At 38.8% G+C, this 20,863-nt stretch overlaps 1 protein-coding gene across 3 annotated transcripts in view; it reads right to left on the bottom strand.

Moving 5' to 3' along the window:
- Positions 1–20,863, bottom strand: part of ZNF516 (zinc finger protein 516) — a 128,308-nt gene that overhangs the window by 48,789 nt on the left and 58,656 nt on the right. For all 3 annotated transcript variants that reach the window (XM_088475913.1, XM_088475915.1, XM_088475914.1), the window contains exons 3-4: positions 19,125–19,298; positions 344–2,265 (exon numbers count right to left, since the gene is read on the bottom strand). In XM_088475913.1, coding sequence (XP_088332039.1) covers positions 344–2,117 — 1,774 coding nt within the window. In that variant the 5' untranslated portion in view covers positions 2,118–2,265; positions 19,125–19,298. The remainder of the gene's footprint in view (positions 1–343; positions 2,266–19,124; positions 19,299–20,863) is intronic.

Below are 20,863 nucleotides of genomic sequence, written 5' to 3'. Positions count from 1 at the left end.
CATACATACATATATATATATTATATATACACTTACATATATACATATATATATATATATATATATATATATATACACACACACACATATACATACATATATATATATATAATATATACACAGATATACAAGCTCTGGTTGTGACCAAGCTCCCCTCCTAGCCATGCACAAATTGCCTTCATTAAATAGGTGCACGTGTATGAATAGATTACCACTGTTTAGACATAAGTTATTTTGGTCTAATATAAAAGTAGTAAAAAAACCTAAGAGAATAATTAAAACCCTTATCAGCTTATTTAGTCTATTGTGTTTACAATGTCATAACTTAAAACTATTCACTTACCTGGTGATGGTGTAGTTGCTTCTTCAAAGCTATCCTCATCAGCGCCTTCGTCTCCAATTCCAGATGCCAAAGAGTCTTCTGGGGCAGAAGCAGAGTCAGGACTACTGGGTCTGCTAGCAGATTCACCCTCACTGTTTGATCCATATCGGTCATGCTGAGAAACTGAACCACTTTCACTCAGGCTTCTACGCTCCTTTCGATGAACCCTGGAATGCAGTACCATCTGGTGGTATGTCCTAAAAATCTTTCCACATTCAAAGCATTCTGTGGATTTGTTCTGAGAAGATCGGCGGCTCTGACGTGAAGGTGGTCTAAATTCCAAGTCGCTAGGTGTCTCTGCAACATTTTCTCCAGGTTGAACAATGCCACTTTTTTCTGTGCGATTTCCACTTGAGCAGTTCCGCTTCTTTGAATTGCCAATAGTGTTGCTTTCCGGTTCTCGTTTACGTTTCTCCTGATTGACAAGTATATATTCACCTTTATCTCTATCATAAGTGACATCTGCATCTGCCATGGTTTCATCCCATCCTAAGTATTTGACATACTCGATTGGTTCAGCAACTTTGCCTTTGGTGGCCAGCTGCCAAGCTTGATAGCTATTGATTGGATCCAGTTCAGGAACTCTTTTCCCCTGCTGAGCATCTGAACTTTTAGGTGCATCTTCTAAAGGTTGTAGTTTTAGGTAGTCTAAGAAATGTTGCTTCAATGCAGGTACATCTGAATCCACATCATTTGAATAGTCACTTGCTTGTGCCATTTTGCCTTCAATAGAGCTTTCTTCTATACTGCAGTGGACCAAATTGTGTGCATTTAGGCTTTCCATGTTTGTAAAAAAATTTCCACATTTAATGCAAACTTCATAAAGGCTTAAGCCAGTCATTATAGTCTCTTCCTGAACAACATTATTAATAGTGGCTACTGGCTCAGTATCGGACTTAGGTTTGTTTTTGTTCCCTGTTTTGGGGCCATGAGATTTCATGTGGTTTTTTAGAAACCAAGGCTCCTTAAATCTCCTGCCACATATATGGCAACCATGATCAAATGATCCTCGATGTTTTTTCATATGGGCTTTAAGAAACCATGATTGGCCAAAAGCTTGACCACAGACTTCACAAGGGAACTCTCCAGTATTATGTTCACTTTTCCCATTTTCTGTATATGCATCTCTATTTAATGGAATTGCTGTGGTGATATGATCTTTTTCAATGTGATTTAACAAGGTCTCCTCTCGTAAAGTCATGTAACTACAAAACCTGCATTTATATGGCTTGTGCACTTGTAGAAGGTGTTGATCAAGCTCTTTTTTTCGGTCATACTTGTTTTTGCAAAACATACAATGGAAGTCACCAGGGGTGTCGTCACTCACTGTTTCCGAGTCTTCCAATTGTACAGAGCCATTAAGGATTTTGTTGCAAGCAGATGTGCTTTTAGTTGGACTTGCACAGACTCCCATTCCTTCAGAGGCACCTAGTTCTCCAACGTGTGAATCGCCCATTTCCACATCATGAACCTGACCAAGTGTACCAGTTCTGTGGGTTCGGAGGTGTATCTTCAAGTTTCCCTTCTGTGCAGCCCTGTGATCACAGTAAGGACATTTGTATGGCTTTTCCCCAGTGTGCTTCCGCATGTGCTGAGAGAGGGAGCTCTGGAAAGGGAAACTTTTCCCACAAATAACACAACTGAAACATGTTGGTTTGTCTTCTTCAGTGTCATTTTTACTTGACTTAGCAGCGGATTCACGAAGTTCCATATCAAACGGTTTTCTTCTTTCCATTACCAAGAAAACATCAGGCAGGGAAACCAAACTCTATCCAGGAGCTGTTGTCAGGGAAGTTGTGCATTCAGCCCTATGCTATTTATTCAGCATAATGTCCAGAGTGAGCTTCACAATGTGTATACCAATGTACGCCACAGATGGATACCTTAATGTAAACAAAAATGAGAACATGTTAGTTTGTCTTTTTAATCATATGAAATATATTTTAAAATGCATGCTAAGGAAACAGTATGCAACATCATAGTTGTAACCAAGAGTATTTAAGTGTCAGCCATGTAGCCAACAACGTGTTGTATAATCCATATTGTTTAGAGTGCCTAGAACATGTACATGAAAACACTTTAAATGCATGAGTTTCGCCCATGTTTAGTAAAGAAAAAGTTGAAATGAAATCAATTAAATGTCCAGTTAGCATAATATATTCCAGTTATAAAGTGCTGTGGAATTTGTTGGTGCTACATAAATAATGTTACTTATAAAATATATATAAATGTTAACATGACCTGCACTGTTCTGCTTTCAGTAAGTTTGGAAACCAATTTGGCGAGCAGATATATTCTGGTGTCAGTTTCCTATACTGTTTTAGCCCTTGTTATTTTAGTATGATACCTTACTTAGGTAACATAAGCCACCATGAGGAGTGCAGTCTCCAGCCTGTATGGGTTGGTTCTAGCATATAATGCTTCGGTAATTTTTAGAAGTTATACAGCACTATGTGAACTATAGGTGCTCCGTAAAATTGCTGGATGATAATAGGTCAGAGGTTGGAATGTCAATTAACTGTAATGACACACTGGAATTTCAGATAAATAAAATATTGCTTTTTTGTTTACACCACATAGATGTGCGTGCAAAAATAAGCAATATTCCATCTAAAGAAGAGTATCCCAGACTCCGCCATGACCGTTCAGGTTTTAAATATATCCACGCTCTAGTCCGGATGGTCAAATCAAATTGACTGAGGTACTAATTAAGTCATCTGTACTCAAGCATAGCTGAGCTTGGGAAACTCTGATATAAAATGAAAACTGGGAGTGCGCACAAGGCACCAATGTGAGCTCAATGCTAATTGAAGCCGTCCCTTAGAATCTAATCACACGTACGTTGATACACCAGTATTGCTTTAGATATTTCATCAATAAAATAGCGGTCTTGGCTGTAATTAAAAAAAAATTGATCTGAAAAATCTGATTCCCAGTTGTAGATTCGCATATTTACAAAACAAACGCCCACCTACTAAATTGAAGTCTTAGGGGTAAATTTACTAAAGTGAGAGTTTTTAGAAGTGAGTTTTAAAAGTGATGTTGCCCATAGCAACCAATCAGATTCTAGCTATTATCTTCTAGAAGGTGCTAGTTAAATGTTAAGTAGAATTTGATTGGTTGCTATGGGCAACATCACTTTTAAAACTCACTTCTAAAAACTCTCACTTTAGTAAATTTACCCCTTAGTATGCACATTTGCGACACTTCGTACCCAGCATACACTGGCATGTCAGGTCAAGGACGGACTAATCGCAGATACAGGCCAACACGACTTTTCAGGCATACTAGACCAAAATATTTTCGGGATTATCTGATTCGCCAATTTTTGAAGACAGAAGTATTTTCTAAGTTTACAAACAGCAATTGGTACAGAATTTAAGTGAACAAAGTATGAACTTTAAAAAGTTCCCATATACTTTTGTAGACATTGGCATCTTTCTTCTGTATTTAGCAAATTTGAGGACATAAGAGGGAATGTGCATCTGCAAGAAAACTACCCCGAATGCAAAGTTATCTAAAGTAATGTATATTTTGGGGCATGTGAATATTAAACTAGAGAAGTGGTTCCCAAACTGGGTGCCATGGTAACCTGGGCTGCCACTGGGCACATGCAGGGGTGCTATAGGTTGGGATACAGGACCAAATCAAATTATTTATGGTCAGTGTGATAGGCAAAGCCAGTAATGGTGGCTACCAAGCATAAAATATGCGGACAAACAGAAGTGCAGCCTTATCCACCACCACATAACTGACCCTAAGGATGAATATAGCTCAATTTATTTATTTTATATTTTTTTCCCAGATTTCTCAATAAGCTACTTTTGGACCTGGGGTGCCATGAAAATCATTTTGATACTCCAGGCCGGGGTGCCATGATTCAAGAAAGTGTGGGGACAACTGGAGTAGAGTAATGTTTCCACCACACATTCACAGACAGAAAATAAATACTGCCTCTTGGTATAGAGAGACAGACACTGACCAATATAAAGACAGACAAGCCCCAAAATGAGCACATCTATATTACATGGGTAAAAATAACTGCAGCATAATTAGAAGGAATAGTTTGTGTGATATCCAGGCAGTAGTTCATTCTATCTCTCTAAAATCACATTTATTAACCAGTTTGTCTTGTGATTAGTGTTTTGTTCTTTTGCTTGGGATAGGGAGATAGGAGGTACATTTAAGCTGGGTACACACTGGAGCAATGTTGGGACGATTTGCCTTTTCGGAACGACAAATTGCCTACATCTCTCAGTGTGTACAATCAACATGCACGTGCCCACGGTCGCTAGTCACGTTGTCAGATTTGTCGTGTTGCACGTGAAACCTGACTATATCACATGCAATATAAAGTATGATGAAGGACGGGGTGATATATCGTTGCATCCTTCTAGTGTGTATGCTCAATCCCTGCTCAAGGGAAATAGTCTGGAAAGTTGGAGCGATTGACTGTTGCTCCAGTGTGTCCCCAGATTTAGAATGCAGCACAAACTACAAATGATTGTGTCGGTAAATAAGTAAAATAGAATAAGCACATGGAAGAGGTTTTCTAGCATTTTTATCTTGGTTCTTAGCATGTGGGTGTACACCATCCCTAAACTTACTAAAGCCATAACCACGTGATCCAATAAAAATTTTGTTGGGAACATCCAAATGAAACTTTAGCAACTTAATAAAATGGTGCCTCAATATTGATACTTCTTATAGTATACACTTACAGGAGTCATCAATTGTCTTAAGGCGCATATCCATTAGCAGATTTAATGAACGACAAAATGATAACTACACTGTTATCATTCAGTAGTCCATTCATTGTGCATGAATTGGGCACTAAAATGTCGGAAACGACCAGCGATGCGCGCTCCTGTTTGACCGGCATGTTCGGATGATGATTGATGTCGGAAATGACAATGTTCGAGGACGACGGGAGGGTGCCTACATTGAACGACTAATCATTCAGTTTAGGCACTGCAGGGGATGGGGGAACGACGGTACAATTATGATGTCGTAATCGTACTGTCTTCCCTGGGTCGCATAGTGGATATGCTGCTTTAAATTCACTCAAAAATGCACCTGTAGAAAGCAGCTCAATAAAATCACAATATATTGTTATAGAAGAATTTGGCACCAGTACATGACTAGTTATAGAAGTGATGGAGACTGGCAGGCCATAGTGGAGCCAAGTACTTCTGTGTCTAAACTGGCTAATCATTGACTACATTGAACTTCAACCGAACTCAGTTTGTGAATGTGTAATCTATTGCCATGTAAAGACAAACAGTGGCAAAGAAGTGGTTAGCCAATGCCATCAGCTGCTCATTTGTACTATTCATTTCATTACGCAGATCTCATCCATAGATCACAATTCGTGTAGTCAGTACCGTACAATTATACACCTGCAGACACCTTACTAAACAATTTGCACCAGCCAGCCATAATGTTTAAGTACATTAAGCAATTTAAAACAATTTTCTATTTCTTTTTACCATAAAAACAGAAAAATATGGGTGCATTATTAAAAAATAAATAAAACAATACACAAAGTGTTACAATCAAAATACACATGAACTGAATAAAAATGAGGCACCTCAAATAATAAGATCAATTGGAAAGAACATTAAAAAAAATTATAATTGCAGTCCTGGATTTTGATATAATTAACTTTTCAAAAGTTCATATTGAATAAACTTTTAGTTGGTATGTGTGTATTACATATACACACACACACACCTGCTTTCAGCTGATGGCCATATTAACAATATGGGGTGATCCAAGGGGCATATGGGGACATCTGAGGACATGTGGGGGAACTGATGGAAATTTAAGGGATATGTGGGGTGATCTGAGGGATATTTAAGCGGCATGAAGGAAGGTCTGATGGCATGTGGAAAGGTATGAAGGACATTTAAGGGGCATTTGGAGAGGTCTGATGGCTATAGAATATATTTAACAATAAATGATGCGACCCAGAAAAAAATAAAGTAGGACCTAAACATTTTTTAAATGATGGGTTCCTGGGCGGTAACCATCAGGATGCATGCGCAGCCTTAAAACATTGACTGCTTGCGTCCAACATCAACATTGTGTCCACCTCTGAATCAGGCCCTAAAGGTGCACACAATGGTACTAAAGGTGTAAAGGGAAACCAGGCTCCTTAATAGACACTAAAGCTTTTCAATATAGGACCAAACAAGGAACAGAGAAAGACTGTTACTATTTGTGTTGGAAGGGACACTGGGCAGATATAAATATTGCAATAGCCTATTCATGTATGACAGATGTACAACTGAAGATTTGCACAGTGCACATTAACAGCCTTCGTTTTAGATTTGTTTCTTACAGAACATTGGTCAAAGCATATGTTGCTACTAATAAACCTCTCATCAGAACAACCATATTAAAGATAAACAATCAGTGGTTTATAATCCAGGGTTCCAAAATGCTGCAATTCACTACTGGGAGTGAGTAAGTACCATTGATGACGCGACCTCAGGGCTTCTGCTGCTGAGGCCAATCAATAATTCATTATGAACCAAATACATCTCTGCTCTAATACCAAGAAACGTATAAAAGGAATCTCTATGTACACTGAAGCAAGACAAACAAACAGAACTATAGACTTCATTGTAACTGGCACGGTTTTAGAAGTATGCCTTTTCTTGCCATCATATTAGCCTCTGCACAGTTGTTCAGTGAATATGACCAGAATAGTAAATTCAAAAATCTTGAGCAAATTAATAAAAAAAAAAACATTTTAAGCATCTGAGCAATATTCTGTCCGTTCCAATTTTAAGTGAACAGGTCGCACACAAAGTGGATGTCACCATTTTCAATATTTGTGAAAAAGGACAACACTGTTGCACAGTAAACAGCATAGTACTGGGGGGGGGGGGTCATGGGCTAAAATCTAATCGGGGCATTATCTGTGTGGCGTTTTTAAGTTCTCCCTGTGTTTGTATACGATTCCTCCAGGTACTTTAGCGCCAAATCCAATCCAAATAACTACTGGGTAGGTTAATAGGCTTTTGAAGAATCAACCTTACTTTGTGTGCGTTTCCATAGATTGGAAGCTCCGCTGTGACAGGGACATGACTAAATATTCTCTGTAAAGCGATGAGTAATTGCTGTGCAATACACAATGAACTCTAAATAAAGAACAGTCTACCAACTCACTAGGAATGAGTTACAGCAATGATATATTCTCATCCCCTACTTATTGATCATTGTTAAAAATCAATCCGGGGATAGAAAGTATATTTAAATCTGCACCTACTGTGACAATTTTCTTAAGTTGTAGCTCCTCCCCCTGACAACAGGTAAAATTCAGGTTTTGGCTACGGAGAGGAGAACATAAAAACAAAAAGGACAGTTATCGGGGTTTGGCCTTACTATTGCAATTTTGTATAAACAGGGCTGGCGCAAGGTGTCTGGGCGCCCTAGGCAACAATTCACCCACCGCCCCTGCTTCCTCCTATTCATACTATGCCACATATTAGTAATGCTAATTTATAATATACCACACAGCAGAGACCCCAAACCATACTATGCCTCATAACACTGCCCACCAATTCATAATATGTTATATACCATAATTCATTATATGCCACACAGCTGTAGCCAATTCATAATTACGCTACACATCAATGTCTCCATTACATAATATGCCACAGATTTGTGCCCCTAATACTTATGCCATGCAGCTGTGCACCAAAGTTATTGTATGCCACATAGCCATAAATTATGCCAAACAATACCCCTAATACATATGCCACACATGTGCCCCAAATTCTTTATATGCCAAACAGCTGTACCCTCAATACATTATAACACACATTCATACCCCAATATATTTATACCATACATCTGTGCTCCAATAAATGTCAGTACCCATTACCCTCCCACCCACATACACACCCTGTCAGCACTCAATAAACACACACAAAACCTGTCTGGAACTGAAAGACATCCTTTTTTTTATTTGTGGACTCAGCAGTGCCCTCCAGTGGCTGGCACCCCCTAGGCAGCTGCTAAATGGTAGCACCCACCCTGTGTATACATTTTGCATGATTAAAAAACAAGGTAATAATATATTGACCAAAACAATTGAGCTTACAGCCAACGTCAAGGGCTCGCAAATTCTGCTAGAGGAGCCCATTAATAAAAACACTTACAAAAGGTGGTGGTGCAGCTTTAAAATGTATATGAACACAGCTAGCCATGAAGGATATCAAAGATTAATATTTATAGTCCAAAAATACTGAACATGGAAAATATAGCTGGAAGCATATTGTGCCCCATAGAGGCTTAGGTCATTTTTCTTGCACTAAAGTGAATAAATAAAAGCCTACCAAACATTTGTGTAGCAGATATGAAATTATTTTTGCAAAATATAAATGGGTCACTTCTAGGGAACAGTTGTATAATTTTTTTAACTATGAATTGATCAAATATCAATACTGGACCCTAGTGAAACAAATAAGTTACATTTTGTACTTGAAGAGATTTATTTGTTTTTTTAGTTTTTCTAATTCTGAAAGGCCCATTTACCTTTATTCTAGTCAAAGATAATTTTATAGTTGCTTATAAAAAGTTTTAGGTCCCATTATATAATTTGAGTACATATTTGTATAGAATGTCTTTGCCTTTACCTCACATATACCACCAAAACCACTCAAAGCTGTCTCTTTACTACTAAGCAGAGGTGGCATAGATGTCGTGTGAATGTATCTATTCACAGTGTGGGGAGAGCTTGGGGGCATACGCAGCATCTTTGTGAGTGCTGGGCACACTCCCTAGTGAGGGAAAGGGGTGTGCCACGAGGCCACAGTCTTCCCTCGAGAAGCCATATCCCCTTTTCAGACATGCGTGCATGAGTTCTCCTTCAACAGCCCAAACATAAGCCTAGAGTGAACACTATCGACGTGGACATGGACAAATTGTTTGGGCAGTGATAATTAATGGGCGCCTGACGGAGCAATTAAATATTTTAGACGTCCGTTAATATTCCCGCATGATGCGCCTAAAAGCACCGGGTTTATTGTGTAAAGCAGCTAATCCCAGTCTATAAAGTCCTGGTTAGGACTCCCAAACTATATGTGTAATAAACTAAATGTTAATTAAAGAGACATCACCTTTCTAGTAACCGGCTCCCAACAAAAAATAAAAAAAATTAACCCTAGTGTGTATGTGTGTGAGAATGTGATAGGGAACATAGATTGTAGGCTCCACTGGGGCAGGGACTGATGTGAATGGCCAACTATTCTCTGTAAAGCATTGTAGAATATGTGTTCGCTATATAAATAATTGGTAATAATAATAATAATCAAATTCCGTAGCAACATAAGATTCCAAGTTAGGCTTGTTCACATATTCGGCTAAAATAAGGTTCACTAAAGTGGGGAGTAGCAGGTCTAACTAAATCTTTAGGAAGTTTAGAGACTATTAAAAGGCAGCACAGGTTAAAATTGTGACTATACAATACTTGTAATTCAAACTTGAGTCTGCTCCTTGACACTTTGGATTAATTATTTCAGTGACCCGAACACCAAAACTTTACTAAATTACAAGCTTCAATGGACAGGAAACTTGAGCCTACAAAGTATTTCAACTTGCTATACAAAAACAATATACTTTGAACTACTCTTATATCATTATTTACTAAGGGGCTAAGTAAATGCCTGCAAAACAGAAGTGGGAGTACCATATAAACAATTGATGAAAGTAATCAGAATTACGGGTTCAGTATATTTTGTCGACTTTCATCATGAGAATGATGACCTGCAGGCACGTCGACATTCATTATGTACACTGATGAAATGCCAACATGTTTATAATGCTTGCAAAACGTTCCAGGTGTTCTAGCAGTGACATACCTGGTTCGACGGATCCAATGTCACCTGGGTCTGGCGGTCAGCTGACAGAGACTTCCTCTGTTACAGTGAGAATCGATAAACCCTAACCTTCCCCTCCCTTAACCAAACCCTAACAATCAAGTCTGGTCAATGCAGAATGTCGACATTTCACATGTCAACATCATAGGTGTGGACGTTGTAAATGTTAATATAATTACTGCATCTCCAGAATTACTGATACCTTTCTCCAGAGCAGAACGCTATCCACTAGCAAATCAGGCAACTCCATCACCACATGCAAAGCTAATGCGCTCAGCAATAAAATCATTGCTGAAATAAGAGCACCTGTTTTATTTCCTATAGGGACTTTTTAATTTATTTTCAAACCAATTTACCACAATGTGCAGCTCTTGAGCAGATATTCATCTGAACCAAACAAAGGGCCTCATTTAGTAATGAGTTTTATCACCGAAACGAGTGATAAATGTCACGGTGTATGATAAATGGTGCTCCATCCAATCAGCTCCCAACTGTCATTTTTCTAACAAGTTGACAGTTGGGAGCTGATTGGCTGGAGCACCATTTATCAGACACAGTGAACGTTTTTGTGATAAAACTCGTTACTAAGGGCCTCATTTATAAATGAAACGAAATACCAGCGGGAATTTTCGTTTAGTATCACTGTGATACAAACGAAAATTCCATTGGTATTTAGTAATACTTACCCCTCCGACGAGGACCCGCAAAGTCCAGGTCCTCGGCGAGGTCCTCTGCTGGGCTGCTGACAGCCTAACGCTGCCAGCGACGGGCCTCCGGGGTTACGCGCCAACGCGACGGTCCATCTGCGCATGTGCATGACACGTAGACCTGGCCGTGCCTGGAAGGCTTCGTTGAAGCCAGAAAGGCACCGCCGGGTCTCCATTGCCGGCAATGGGGCCTGCATCGCTCTCGCCATCTAAGATTACCGCTGTTTACTAAATACAGATACCTGGCATAACGCTAATGGGGTTATTTTCATTTGTAAATGGGGCCCCAAATGAGGACCAAAGTCTGGAGCACACAATCCTGATTTAGCGCTGATAAGTCACTTTGTAAACCGTCATGCACATAAAGGGGTTGAGTCAATGACTCATTCATTTTGGATGCATTGTTCCAGAAAGCGAATCCTGCACAAAGCCTACATTGTCAATTGCAAATGCTGCCATACAGGGTGCGCAATGTAGCTGAACTGTAGGGGATAATATACGGAAAATATACACTGACCCCTGCATAGCAGGTAATTGAATCAACCCTTAAATGTTAGATACGCAATATAATCCACAATATTTAAACTTAATTGGGAGAGGTAGTTTTATTTTGTGTTGCCGACTTCCAGAGTTCAGGTTATATTGCCAATGATTACTCTATATCACACCATAGGAAGGGGTTCTATACCGTAATGGTGGTTAATCTGTGGAATAATTTACCACATGGAAACAACAAAGACACTAACTGAATGTAAATATTGATTAAATGTCTTTCTGCTGTAGCAATAATTTGTATAAGACATTATGGGGTCACAGATTCAGGGCAATTTATCAGAATGTCTGCATGAGGCTACTTTAGAAATGGTTACATTGATTGCTATGTTATACCACCCATTGCATCAACACAAATAGAATTCGCGAAAGTTTAAATATAATGGACATCTCATTATGCATTACAGTGATAGGCAACTTCAGGGGCCATATGGATATCCACCTAATCTTCAAAAGGGATCGGTATGCATGTCCGGCGGTTCAAATCCTGATGCTGGAAGACCAGCAGTGAAGATCCAGACAGGAAAGTATTTTAAGTATTTACTAACCTAACCCCCTCCCCCTAACCCTCCCTTAGGGGTGCCTTACCCTAACCTCCCCCCAAAGTGCCTAACACCCCCTGTAAGTGCCTAAACCTAACCCCCCCCCCCCTTCCCCTAGCCTAACCGTAACCATCCCGGGGGGGGTGCCTAACCCTATGTCCCCCCCGGTAGCCCCTAAACTAAGCCCCCCCGCCCGGCTTACCTTTGATCGGTATGCCAGGTGTCGGGCTCCCGACGTAGGTAAATTGAAAGGAGTCAGGATTTCGATGCCTGTCGTTAGACCCCTGCCGGGATTAGACAGTCGGTAAGCCGGTGGTCGCCATTTCGACCGTCAGCTTCCTGACTACATCCACTGTAATTACATATCAGTAATTTTTTTTTGTTGAGTTTTTTTTTTTTTTTTATATAAACAACTAGTGTTACAAGCTAAAGCAAATAAATCCAAAAAAGCAGGAAGGTGTTGAGGTCCCCAGGTGAATGCAGAGGGCCGTCTGTTGTCTATTACAGACATAACTTAGTCATGTGAAGAATATTTGCATAATTTACGTAAACACTAAAGGTTACATTTCTGAACTTTTCATTCAATTAGTGTTTCCACACAGTCGACGATAAAATTAGCAACAAAACAAAAAAAATGCACCATTCTTTTCTTCTTATGTGAAAAGTATTTGGTTAAAAAATAATAAAGCATAACATTTTGTTTGTGTAATCATTTATTTATTTAATAGTGGACCATTTGTTTGTTTTCTTAAATCCTCAGACAAAATAGGTGAAAATAGAGAGCATTAGGAAAGCACATTGTGTTTAAGTATATTGATATTTACAATCCCGGAGCAATGAGCCATGAAAATATGGTTATACATTACCAAACCAAAGAAACAGAATGCAGAATACCTGACTGATGCAGCTGCAGTCTATGCAAGCTGTTTCAACACATAAAATATTACCCCTGCTGTAGATACCAATTATATTGTACTGAAAACTGATTTGTAGTTGGAACAATGGGAATATAACACACCCTGCACTGAACAGCAGTGGCGCATATGCAGTAGTGTAATAGCACTGGCTTTTAACACTATGCTGCTCATAAAAGCTGTCTGCTTTCCAGGTATATTGCAATGTAGCAGTTAATGTGACCTACATACTAGCCTGACTACCTGCACTGACTGCTTGTGCATCACTAGCTTATGGACACAAATCCAAGCAGTTACACACCAAACAATCTAAGACAAATATATTATGTAACTTAATCCTACCTTGTCTTTGTTTCCCAACATGCCTGTGATTACAATGGAGTTTAGATGAGCTGCACTAATGGTCATCTACTGGCAAAAAAAAAAAAAGAAAAAAGGACCAACCTTTTTTCGTTACTTAATCATATACTCCTCCCTGGCACTTTAGGGATCTGTTCTTATGGGAAAAAACTAATATGCATGTCACATCACTTATTCAAGCCTGATCAGAAATACTAGCAACATAGACATGTAAAAACAACACACAGTAAAATAGAATGTATGTCACAGTGCTTTCAGCACATTTATGCTGCAATGGAATTTCTATACTCTAACCCCATCTAGCAATGGATAAACTAATGGATAGACTAAAGCAAGAGAAATCCCTTATGACAACCATTTGTAGAAATATAAAAAGAAAGACTCTTTAACCTGCTGGTAAGGTTGCTGTCCACATATTCATACTGTAAAGTAAACACTGTTAATCATGGTTTGTTGCCAATACACTACATCACAAACAGAATCCCTTGTCTCCTGGTGAATTTACTCGGTATTAATATTGGAAGCAGATTTGCAGCACATTGCTAGGAGACAGATAAGGACACAGAAGACTTGTGCACAGTCCATGCTATGAATACATCTGTTCACAATGCAAAAATAACACTCAACTAGACAGACCTGGATTACAACCTGATATATTTTACAAATTAGAAAAAGACACCATATATAAATTGTGAGTATGTTAGTAAAAATACACTAAATTACCTGTAAATAATGTAAAATTAGAAAAGACACTATGAAATTTTTATATATATATATATATATTTATTTTATTATATATACACACACACACACACATATATACTATGAGTATACTAGTAAAAGAGGCTGAAATACCCGTTCTGTTATCATACAATCAAATTTGTAGTGGATACATCATAAAAATGACAGAAGACGTTTTGATATACAAGTTACAGTTTTCAGGTAACTATTTTTTTTTATTTTTTTTTTTTAAAAGAGCAGCTGTCTATTATTATAAAAATCACTTTGGATCGCAGCATTTTATTCTACTAACACTAGCCTGATCATTAGAGAAACATTCAACTTACTTTTAGCACTGGTTTAAAAATAGATAAGCATTACATAAAATAAGCCCTTCACTGAATGAAGCAACGATTATTTACTTTGCTGTTAAAAATCAGACACATTTAATGATGCAGGGTGGGGTTTAAGCATTTATAGTCTATTGTTTTTTACTTTAAATAGATATATGGTCTCTGTTTATAGCTATATGCAAAGAAAAGGGTGGCACTTAAAGCAATCATTCTCTGGTGCCTTCCCAAAGGGATATATTAATAATAATATGCACAGCATGAGAGTGGCACTTGGCTCCAACAAAAAACAATAAGCGCCCATCTCTTCCATTGTTTCAGTACTTGCATACTTTTTCTGATGAAAGTATGTGAATAAATACTGAAATGTTGGAAGAAACACTGTCCTATTTGTTGGATCGGCGTATAGCATTCTTGCTGCATAAATTTATATAGGCTATACACAGACACATACATACAGTAGGTTTTCTATTTTACTCACACGGAGCAGCATATCTTGCAGACTTCCACAAACACTATGGATACCTATATAATTAAATATGTCAAGGACCAAATGCACACAATGCATAGTGACACCAGATTTCATGGTTAACTGTATTTCTTAGCAAGCTCAAGCTGCTGAGTCTTAACTGCTCCAAGCCATTCTTTATCCCTGCATTTTGTGCAATGTACCTTGTTCAGTTGTAGAGCTGGAGATTATTAATCACACAGCAATATGCAGAGGAAGAACACATTTTAGACTAAATGAAACTGCATGTTCAGTGTTGCTCAAAACATGTTAATGATCTACTGTGAGCCAAAGATGTGCAGCAAAATAAAATAAACGTCGTGAACAAACAAAAGAGAAATAAAATTATATGAAACTGCGAAGTTGTTTAATTTTGAATGTAATAATATAAACACATGTGCAACAGGCATATAAATCACATACACTTCCAAACCAGCACAAAACACATAACATTTTGACGATTCAGGGCTGAAAGCCACACCAGTAATTTATGATTTAACAATGGCTCTTTAATAAAGCAGGCAATGTTTCTACTATACAAGTAAATCCTGTTACACAACAAATAAGCATGGATTACTGAATGGCCCTGTGATTAAATGCAAGATGCCTTGAAACTTTTTCATGAACAGTTTTAAAATATTTAGAATCTATAATAAAATGCAAACAAGAAGGATAGCATGTACATACCAAACATATGCATCAAGATTAGAGACTCCTACATCAAGTGACCTTAAATAACATGACCACAGAGAGGGCAAGGTAAGCGAGAAGTGTCAAGGTGAGTGTATAAAATGCTTATCGCAATTTAAACAGTTCAAACAGTATACAGATAAAGTAAAATGTGGACACCTCATGTGTTAAATTTAAGTGTCAGACTGCACATATCAAAGTATCAGAATTTAACATTTTAAAGCAGTAATAGGCAACCCAATAAATCTCAAGGGCCATATTTGTGGCCCTCTAACTTCTGAAGGTCCACACATTAATATTAACCTATTCTAAAATGAAGGAAACACAATTAAACAGTCCAAAAATGCACTAACTCCTTCACAAAGGCTCTCTTTAGACCTACCCACTTATCTCCACACACTCCTCAGACCTCAGGCCACCGCTTCCCTCAAAATGCTCCACAAACTACCCACTGGAAATCTAATAACTAATTAACCCTGCATGTATAATCCAAATGATTAAATAAGTAATAATCATTGTCACACTGTGGAAGGAAGGAGATCATACAGTGTAAATGTGCTGCGTGACCTCTCTATATTGTGCAGAGCTCACATAATGTAGAAGTCTGCCAGTTCTGTGTCATTTAGTGCTTTAAATTCCCATCAAGCATCATCACAGTCTTAAGTAGAAGCTCAGCAGCGTATGCATACAGCAATAACTAACGCTGGGCATACACTATCAGATAAAACGTCTGTCAGACCAACAGACATTTTATCTCATAAGCAGACATCATCAGATATTGTGGCCATACAGAGAGATATTTCGCATTCCCTTAGGGACAGTGCTATTGCACATGGCAGAGCGCCCTGGGGGTAGCACCATCGCAGCACCTTGGCCCCTGCATCTGGCTAGCAAGGTGCCTGGAATGGCACTGTGGTGCAGTGCCGGCCTTTTGATGCTCCGGCCACACCCCCTGTAGCCTGTCCAACTGCTCAAAGCGTTCTTAGGACGGTCAGGCCAGTGCTGCGCTGCTCCGGTTATGGTGCTCCTCCTACCCACCCATCCACTGGGGCGCAGGCTTATGACTAAATGCGCTAAGGGGGAGGGGGCAGCAGTGGCACAGGGTGCATTGGAGCCTTGTTACACTAAGGCATGTAGTACAGAGTTGGGACTGGTACTAGAAGAGGAGCACATCTTTAAATTCACACATGAATGTTCAAGTAGAATGTCTGTGGTCGAAGCATGGTTTAAAAGTACCCTGCAGGTGATGGAGATGCCCGAGAATTCATGGTCTTTCAAACAAAGACTGAGGGGTCTATTTAGTAAGCAGTGTTAGGAGACAGAGTGAAAAGAGATAAGAAAGTGATAAGCCAATCAGCTCACAACTGTCATCTCACAGGCTGGGTTTGAAAAATGACAGTTGGGAGCTGATTGGCTGGCACCTTATCACTTTCTTATCACTTTCCACTCTGTCTCCTAACACTGCTTAGTAAGTAGACCCCTTTAAATTTAATTGGGCTTCTTGTACTCCTTAGCCATATTTAATGGCAAAGGACAAAGCTGCTGTACTTCTGCCCTGAAATTAAGTATAAGTTAATCAGCTTTGTTTACTACAGAATTTTGGCTACTGAATTGTATGCATAGACCATGTTCAAAGGTCACTACTATACCACCTGAAGAATGCCACTAGGGCAGAGTTTCCCAAAGTCTGCAGTTACAGTCCAAGTTTTAAGGATATCCATGCTTCAGCACAGGTGACTTAATTCGTACCTCAGTCATTTTTGTTTAACCATCTGAGCTCAAGCATGGATATCCCTAAAACCTGTGCTGTAACGTTTTGGGAAAGTTTGGGATACTCTGCACTAGGGGAATTGGAATCCTGTAAACTAGGAGTTCTCAACCACAATCCTGAAGTACCACTAACAGGACATGTTTTCTGAATTTCTGTCTATGGAAAAAGGAGGGATAATTACTGACCCAGCAAAATAGACTCACCTCTGCATGATAAAGAAATCCTCAAAACATGACCTGTTGATGGTTCTTAAGATCCTACACAGAGCATTTTAGATTGGAATAAGCGAATTGAGATCTACATTATAATTAATGTTATAAGGCAGACTGATACCAATCATTCATACAACAACGTAGTTCTACTGGATGGAATATTACATACTTAATAAACTAAAAGCACTATTTTGGGAGTACTCAATGTATTGCCTTCTTCAAATTCTCACTCAGATTTTCTTATAAGTGTTTCTCTTGAAACTGTGCAGGATTAAAATTTGAGTTATGAAGTCCCTAATAATTATGCACAAGCAATTATACTTTAAATAAACCCAAGGACTATGGGCCTGATTCAGAGGTGCTCGCAAAAAGCGAGCGCTTGCTCTGAATCAGGGCGGCCGTGTTTTTTTTTTACCCGGCCTCCTGGCCGCTCGCTAAGCTGTGGGTGACCACCCACAGCTTTTGCAAGCGGCCAGGTGATGGTCGCGACCATCGGGCTTGCGACGAGACCCTTGCAGTTGGGTCTCGTTCATGCAAGCCCCAGTGAGCTTCCTGCTCTAAGAGAGCAGGAAGCTCACTACTGACATCACGTGTGATGTCAGTAGGGACGCCCACAAACGGCAGGCGTTCCTTCAGGAACGCCTCCGTTTGTCCAAAGCCTACAAAACAGGGCGAGCTGTCGATCAACATCGACAGCCGCCCCGTATGTAGCGAGCCCCGGAGCGAGAGAATTTCTCTCTCGCTACGGGGCTTGCGTGCGCAGTGCCCCACCATCGACCCGCTTGCGAGCGGGTCTGAATCAGGCCCTATGTACCCTAGTGAGGACCCACCCACCTCCTCTTCATACTCTATACTAATTGATTTTACAATAATAAAGTGGTTTTGATATGTTATACATATATGTTAAATAAGGAAAACATTGTTCAACAGGTATTTCCTTTTGTAAAATAAAAATGTTTCTATAAAAATATTGCAATTTAAAAAAAATAATATCCTGCCTACAGAGTACACATTCTACATAAGAATGATTATTCAACATTTTCCAATAAAACATTCAGAAACCTCTTGGACATATTCTGCAAATAGAAATATTTTGATGCATATTTAAATTCCCTAATGGGAATGGCCATATTCCCTTGCTCTGCAGAGATAGAAATGAAACCAATTCATAGTTAATATAACACAAAAGTGTAATGAAAATTGCTTATTGTTTGCTAAAAGTATCAAATCAGAAATTACATGGAGGTTATATAAGTAATTCAGTATAAATGCTCCTTTAAACTCCCCTTACCAATTTTGACATTATATACACATATATGTATAATATCCTATATTATGCGATTGGTTCTCTCTGTGCTGTGGAGATGGCAAAGAGAGAGTGAATGAGCAAATGATGAGTGTTCAGGAAAACAAAGACACAAAAATGTTTCCAATACAATAGATACTTTGAAGATTTGTTACAATTGGTCATAGTTGAGAACTCAAAGAATCAATTTAATTTAGCAAAAAGTAAATGAAGTTACCTGAAATTCGAAGATGAAGTTTGAAGATGCAGTTTTTTAGCAGCTACTTTAAAATTCTCCCAGAAGGACAGGCATCAGGTCTTTTTTCTTTTTTTTCTTAAAGGCATCAAACAGGAGACTCCAAAGGATGAAAAACAACACTGTTTGGCTGGAGGCTTCAGGTAAAATTTCACGCTATATATATATATATAAAAATAAAACCAAGCTTATATAAAAACATAAAAGGAAAGCAATACAAAGCCACAGAATACAAAGGCAGTATATAGTGTGCGTAGGCATATAGGGGCTGATTCATAGGTGCCGTCTTAAGCGAACATTTTACCGCAGGTTACATTACCGTACACTAAAATGGCAGGGTAGTATAAAAAAAAATATATATATTTGGTATTCTTAAAAGGCATCAAACGTTTAATTTTTGCATTTTTGTTATTAACACTGGAAACATATTAGGCAAGTGGTTTTTAGCAAACGAAAGAATCAAATGAATTTGGGGTACATTAAAAATGGTTGTAGGTGATTTTTCTGTCATTTTAAGCCAATTAGTAAAAAAAAATGGTTAAAATACTCATGTAATGCAAGCTGTAATCTCAGTCTCATTTATACTACACCACCACATTCCTGTCACAAATTATTGAACCCATTATTCAGCTTTTTGTAGAAAATCACCTCATAAATGACATATCGTTATTGGCCAGATTTAACTATTTTAAAGGGGGAAATGTGTTAAACCTTGGAGAGAGAATGGAGAGATGAATGACAGATGCTGATTGGTTGGTACTTTATCTCTCTCCAAGGTTTGATACATATGCCCCGAAGGGGTCTATGTTCTAAGCCTTGGAGAGTGATAAAGTGGATGGAGATCATACCAACAAATCAGCTCATAACTGTCATTTTACAGACTGTGTTGGGTTTATGTATCAAGCAGTGAAAAGCGTGGATAGGTGGACCAGTGGAGAAGTTGCCCATAGCAACCAATCCGCTTTGAAGTAGCATTTATCAAGCACAGTCTATAAAATAATAGGTAGAAGCTAATTGGTTGCTATGGGCAACTTCTCCACTAGTCCACGCTTTTCACTGCTTGATACATAGACCCCACAGGGTGTGTTTGAAAAATGACAATAGCTGATTGGTTGGTACTTTATCTCCATCCACGGGTTAGTACATAGACCCCTTAGGGGACTATTTACTAAGCCTTGGATGGAGCTAAAGTGAGCAGAGAGAGAGTACCAGCCAATCAGCTCCTAAGAGCAATGTCATAGATTGTGTTTGAAAAACGACAGTTAGGGTGCCCATCCACTAGACTATTAAATTGATCAATTGAACAATAACGATATAGTTATCGTTCATTAATAGTTTGCAAATCATTTAGAAAAATGTCTAAAACGACCAGTGATGCGCGCTTCCGCTGGTCATTTAGACATCTATCATCGGGCAAACATACTGGACAACCTGACTATAACATCAGGTTGAGCATGTTTGCAGATGATTGATGTGCCTACACTGAATGACTGCTCGTTCAGTGAAGGCTCATCACAGACTGACAAACGACTGCATGATTACAATGTCGTAATTATGCAGTAGTTTTGAGGTCTGCTAGTGGATGGGCAGCATTAGAGTACCAACCAACTAGCTCGCATCTCCACCCAAGGCTTAGCAAATAGACCCATTAGTGCCTTATTGATGATTAGGGAGGGTGTGTGCCAGAGGTTCCTAACCAAATGCAGTCATTTTTAGCTTAA

The sequence above is a fragment of the Taudactylus pleione genome, unplaced genomic scaffold, assembly GCF_031769625.1.
Source record: "Taudactylus pleione unplaced genomic scaffold, aTauple2 ptg000179l, whole genome shotgun sequence".
Classification (NCBI taxonomy): domain Eukaryota; kingdom Metazoa; phylum Chordata; class Amphibia; order Anura; family Myobatrachidae; genus Taudactylus; species Taudactylus pleione.
Note: the sequence above shows the minus strand (reverse complement) of the source record. Positions and strands in the feature narration are given on the sequence as shown.